Raw genomic sequence first — 5,815 nt, 5'->3', positions numbered from 1 at the left:
CTGCTGTTTGGCAAAAACATTTTACAGACAAGGCTGAGAAACCTTTGGGTGGCACCAAGTAGCCAAGTACCCTCTGCAATACATCCCCCTGGGGATGCTGCTCCACAGCTCTGCCTCCTCGTGTCTGCAGCACAAGGGCTTCACTCACCGGGTCTGGGACCAGATCTCCCTATCCAGGATGGCAGCAGTAGTGATGGCTCCGGTCTGGGGGTCGATGTGGTACAGCCCTGCCATGGGCAGGGACTGGTTGATGCCATAAGTCACCTGCCCATTTGCTCCCTGATCCAGATCATCTGCCAGGACCTACAAAGCCACGCGAGGGGTTCAGCCGTGCAGCCATGGAGCCCTGCAAGGGCTCCATGCCCACGGGTGGGCCCAAGGCCAGTCCCACAGCACAGTCCCCACTCCTCCCCCAGCAGAGGGGCTGGGGGCCCAGCTGTCCCTGCCCGTGCCCCAGGGATACCTGGATGACGGGCGAGTCATAGCTCTGGGACTCCCAGATGAAGGCCACGTAGTTCTGCAGCTGGAAGCGTGGCAGGTTGTCGTTCACGTCCTGCAGGTTGAGGTTGATGGCCATGAAGCCAAAGGAAGCTGCTGTCTCTGCCTGCACCACCAGGCGCAGCCGGGGGCTGGCCTCGAAATCCAGGCTACTGGAGTCCTGGACTGAGATGGCACCTGAGAGCAGGGAAACGGCAGGACGGGGTGAGGGATGCACCAGCACGTGCACCCCTCAACTTCTCTGTGGTTCCCTTACACTCAGTCCATCCCTCTGCCCGCCCATCTGCTCACAGACAGAACAAATGCTCCAAGCTCCTCAGAGCCCTCTCCACACTGATAGCCTTCTCACCAGCCCCAGTCAGCTGCCCAGGGTGACAAATCCTGCACCTCATTCAGGACAAGCAGCTTCTGCTTACATCAGAGCATGCAGAGACACCACCCAAGGTATGGCCCATTCCACAAAGAGCTGCTCCACCTCAAGCTCCATGCTGCTCCACCAGCTCACCAAGCTCTGAGCCAAAGTCACCCAACTGCAGCTCTCAGTCTGGGTCAAATCCTGAGGAAGACACTGGAGAAGCTGTCAGCAGTTCTCCTGCTTGGGGTCTGGGGACAGACATCCACTGTTATTCTCCTGGGCTTTGGTAAGGACGAGGCACTGCTGTCCCACCCAGGAAGGTGAAGGGCATCCAAAGAGATGCTGAAATGACTGGCAGCATTCCTCCAGGCACACATCCAACTGTACGGAGGAGGAGCTGTGCTCCTGTGGCTGAGCTGGGAGCTCTGCAGAGCCTCACCCCCTGGAGCCTGCTTCAGCAGCCCCACACGACCACCAGTGAGCTGGTCAGAGCAAATGTAGCCTCAGGCACCAGAGCTGCTCCCTGGCCTTGGACAAGCTCAGCTTCTGCCCTGGAGCTCTGCTGCCAGCTCTGACCAGTAACACAAGCTGGACCCAGGCCATGCATCCAGGGTTGGAAAACACAGATCATGTCCACAAGCCAGGCTGGGAGAAGGGCTCTGTCCTCTCCTCCTGCCACCCAAGGGCTAGAAACTAACTGTGCTCCCTCGCCCCTCTGGCACCACTTGGAGGTCCTGCCTCCAGGGCTGGCTTGGCTCAGAGAACATGCAGGGGGAGCAGTCAGCAGCAGAGCCAGCTTCACCTTCTGAGGGGCTCTCCTGCCTGGGACAGAGGCAGCAGAGCCTGAGGTGCCCCTGTGGGGCTGAGGGTGCCCCTGTGACATTTCCCTGCTCTGCTCTTGTCCACAGCAGGCACTTCAGTATGCAAAGCTCTCACCCAGCTCCTGTGGACACTACCCTGGTGCTCCCTGGGGAGGAGATAAGCCTGGGGATGGCCGAGCAGAGTCACAGACTGGTGACCAGCCTACTGTCACAGCAGGGCTGAAGGGCAGAGGCCTGGTGTAGCCCTGCCTCGTGGCGGGCTGGGGGAAGGAGAGCAGCTCTGTGCCAGCCCCCTCCCCGTGGGGCTCCAGCACACACCTCATGCAGCCCCTTGTCCTGGGAGCTGGGGTTGCAGGGGGCACAAGCAGTGTCAGAAAGTTCTCTGTCAGCCTGGGATCCTGTCCCAGACCAACCATCAAGCAGGAACAGAGAACATGGTTTTAACAAGAAGCTCCACCTTGATGTCCAGGCTCCAAGGAATTACCTTCTCATATCATACAATCATAGAATCATGGAACGGTTCGGGTTGGGTAGGACCTTTAAAGGCCATCTAGTCCAACCCCCTGGAGTGAGCAGGGACATCTCCCACTAAACCTGGCTGCTCAGAGCCCTGTCCAATCTGGCCTTGAATGTTTCCAGGGATGGGGCATCTAACACGGAATCACAGAATCCTAGGGGTTGGAAGGGACCTTGAAAGATCATCTAGTCCAACCCCCCTGCCAGAGCAGGGTCACTTACAGTACATCATACAGGAACGTGTCCAGGCGGGTTTTGAATGTCTCCAGCCAAGGAGACTCCACAACCTCTCTGGGCCACCTGGGCCAGTGTCTCACCACCCTCATTGTAAAAAATTTCTTCCCAAGATCTCATCTATATCTCCCCTCTTTCAGTTTAAAACCAGCACCCCTTGTCCTATCACTACAGGCTCTACTAAAAAGTCTGTCCCCATCTTCCTTACAGAGCCTTTTAAATATTGCAAGGCCCCAATAAGGTCTCCCTGGAGCCTTCTCTTCTCCAGGCTGAACACCCCAACTCTCCCAGCCTGGCTCCAGAGCAGAGCTGCTCCAGCCCTCCCAGCATCTCCGGGGCCTCCTCTGGCCTCTCTCCAACAGCTCTGTGTCCTCCCTGTGCTGGGGACCTCAGAGCTGTTCCCAGCCCTGCAGGGGGGGGTCTCAGCAGAGCAGAGGGGGACAATCCCCTCCTTGTCCTTGCTGGTCACGCTGCTGGTGACAGCCCAGGACACGGGTGGTTTCTGGGCTGCCAGAGGACATCACCAGTTCATGTCCAGGCCTCGTGGCGGGCTGGAGGAAGGAGAGCAGCTCTGTGCCAGCCCCCTCCCCGTGGGGCTCCAGCACACACCTCATGCAGCCCCTTGTCCTGGGAGCTGGGGTTGCAGGGGGCACAAGCAGTGTCAGAAAGTTCTCTGTCAGCCTGGGATCCTGTCCCAGACCAACCATCAAGCAGGAACAGAGAACATGGTTTTAACAAGAAGCTCCACCTTGATGTCCAGGCTCCAAGGAATTACCTTCTCATATCATACAATCATAGAATCATGGAATGGTTCGGGTTGGGTAGGACCTTTAAAGGCCATCTAGTCCAACCCCCTGGAGTGAGCAGGGACATCTCCCACTAAACCTGGCTGCTCAGAGCCCTGTCCAATCTGGCCTTGAATGTTTCCAGGGATGGGGCATCTAACACGGAATCACAGAATCCTAGGGGTTGGAAGGGACCTTGAAAGATCATCTAGTCCAACCCCCCTGCCAGAGCAGGGTCACTTACAGTACATCATACAGGAACGTGTCCAGGCGGGGTTTGAATGTCTCCAGCCAAGGAGACTCCACAACCTCTCTGGGCCACCTGGGCCAGTGTCTCACCACCCTCATTGTAAAAAATTTCTTCCCAAGATCTCATCTATATCTCCCCTCTTTCAGTTTAAAACCAGCACCCCTTGTCCTATCACTACAGGCTCTACTAAAAAGTCTGTCCCCATCTTCCTTACAGAGCCTTTTAAATATTGCAAGGCCCCAATAAGGTCTCCCTGGAGCCTTCTCTTCTCCAGGCTGAACACCCCAACTCTCCCAGCCTGGCTCCAGAGCAGAGCTGCTCCAGCCCTCCCAGCATCTCCGGGGCCTCCTCTGGCCTCTCTCCAACAGCTCTGTGTCCTCCCTGTGCTGGGGACCTCAGAGCTGTTCCCAGCCCTGCAGGGGGGGGTCTCAGCAGAGCAGAGGGGGACAATCCCCTCCTTGTCCTTGCTGGTCACGCTGCTGGTGACAGCCCAGGACACGGGTGGTTTCTGGGCTGCCAGAGGACATCACCAGTTCATGTCCAGCTTTTCACCCACCAGTACCCCCAGTCCTTCTCCACAGGCCTGCTCTGGATTCCTCCAACCCCCAGCCTGTGCTGATACCAGGGGCTGTGATATCCCAGTCTCTTTCCAACGAGCTCACAGCAAAGCCCCCCTCACCCTGTGTCCAGCCAGGCTGTCCCTGACACCAAGGGCTTTGTGGCCTGTCACAGGCTGCCCTGTGAACCCCGTGGTGCAAACAGTGCCTGCTTGGCCCAGTGTCACTGGCCAGCCACCTGCAACTGGCTTCACTGCTCTGCCCTGGTCATTGTCCCCCAGAGCACCATGGGGGGCTGCAGCAGCCAGGACTGCCCTGGGACCACCCTAGTGCACAGCAGAGACCCCCTTAGGATGCCCTCTGGACACAGAGTAGGTCCCCATTTACTGTCACCTTTGGGACTGCACAGCCAGGGATCCAGAGCTGTGCTGCAGCCACAGCAGCTTCATGCTGCCCTGAGCAGCCGTGCAGGGCCCTGGTGCTGAGGCCCCACCATGGGATGTGACTCTTGGCTGGACCCGCCACTCCAGGCAGGGGCTGCACCCAGACTGCTCCTCAGCCCTGGCTGCTGCTAATGCCTTAACTGGGCTTAGCAGTTTTTAGGGAAAGGCCCAGTTAGGAGGGGCCAAAATTGTGCTGGGAGCTGTGCTAACAACCTCTGGACCATGACAGGCTGGTGTCCATATCCCAACACCAGCATGATTTAATTTACTAGTATGGAGGTGTGGACTGTGCCCCTGTGCTTCTGGGGGCTCTGAGCTGTGTGACAGCTGAGCAGGCACTGGCAGAGCACTGGTGGTCTCCCACTGGTGGCCTCCCAGGCGGGCATGGTGCCCTACCTGATCTGGGCTGGATAAGGAAGGTGTTCTTCTCGTTGCCGCTGACGATGCTGTAGGTGATGTGCCCTGAGGAGCCCCCGGTGTGAACCGCCTGGATGCTCACAACAGCAGTGCCTGGAAGGGAAGAAACGGTGGCAGCAGAGGCTGGGGACAGTGTCAGAGGGTTAGGGGGTGGGCAGCACATGCTGTGCCACAGGAACACAGCTCTGCCTGAGGACACTGCTGCCAGAGGGAGCGAGACCTAATGGTGAGTCTGGGCTGAGAGCCAGGACTCATGGGCTTGGCTGTGCCCCTCTGTGGTCTCACTGTTCCCCCTGGAGACCTACCAGGAGCAGCTGGGCACCTGGGACTTGCTACAGTGACCTGAACACCCTGAGGTAGGGTGTTCCAACAGGAACAGGCAGGATCCAGGTAGGATCACCACCCTGAGCAGCCTGGGCACCAGGCAGACCCTGCAGTCCCTTGAGTCAGCCCAAAGCACACTGGGGCTTCCCAGGACCCTGCTTTGAGTTTCCCACAGCTCTGCCAGCCCAGCACCCACCGCCCTCCCGTCCTGCCCCACAGCCCATACCTGGGGCAGCGTTCTCTGGCAGAGCCACCTCACTGGTGCTGCGGGGAAAGCGCAACCCCTGGTAGGGCTCCTCCTGCACCTGGATCACCACCACGCCGGTGGAGGAGAGCGCCGGCTGCCCCAGGTCTGTGGCCAGGATGAAGAGCGTGCGCTGGCGCTGGCTGAGCGAGCCCAGGGGCTGCAGCAGCTGGATCTCCCCGGTGTAGGAGTTGATGGCGAAGGCAGAGCTGGGGGTGGCCAGGCGGTACAGGATGGAGGCGTTGGCACCTGCATCCCTGTCCTCGGCCCTCATGGTGGCCACCACCTGCTTGAGCGGTGTGTGGCGGGACAGGCTGACGGTGAGGGGGCTGTGCAGGAAGGCAGGGATGTGGTCGTTGACGTCCCGCACG

The 5,815-nt window shown here is 59.1% G+C and overlaps 1 protein-coding gene across 1 annotated transcript in view; it reads right to left on the bottom strand.

Moving 5' to 3' along the window:
• The window catches only part of DCHS1 (dachsous cadherin-related 1), a 58,040-nt gene that overhangs the window by 13,072 nt on the left and 39,153 nt on the right, over positions 1 to 5,815 (bottom strand). The window contains 4 exon segments of the mRNA XM_009993813.1: positions 149 to 303; positions 464 to 675; positions 4,856 to 4,969; positions 5,427 to 5,730. Coding sequence (XP_009992115.1) covers positions 149 to 303; positions 464 to 675; positions 4,856 to 4,969; positions 5,427 to 5,730 — 785 coding nt within the window.

Source organism: Chaetura pelagica, unplaced genomic scaffold (genome assembly GCF_000747805.2).
Source record: "Chaetura pelagica isolate M959 unplaced genomic scaffold, ChaPel_1.0 scaffold333, whole genome shotgun sequence".
Taxonomy (NCBI): domain Eukaryota; kingdom Metazoa; phylum Chordata; class Aves; order Apodiformes; family Apodidae; genus Chaetura; species Chaetura pelagica.
This window is presented reverse-complemented; position numbering and strand designations above follow the sequence as displayed.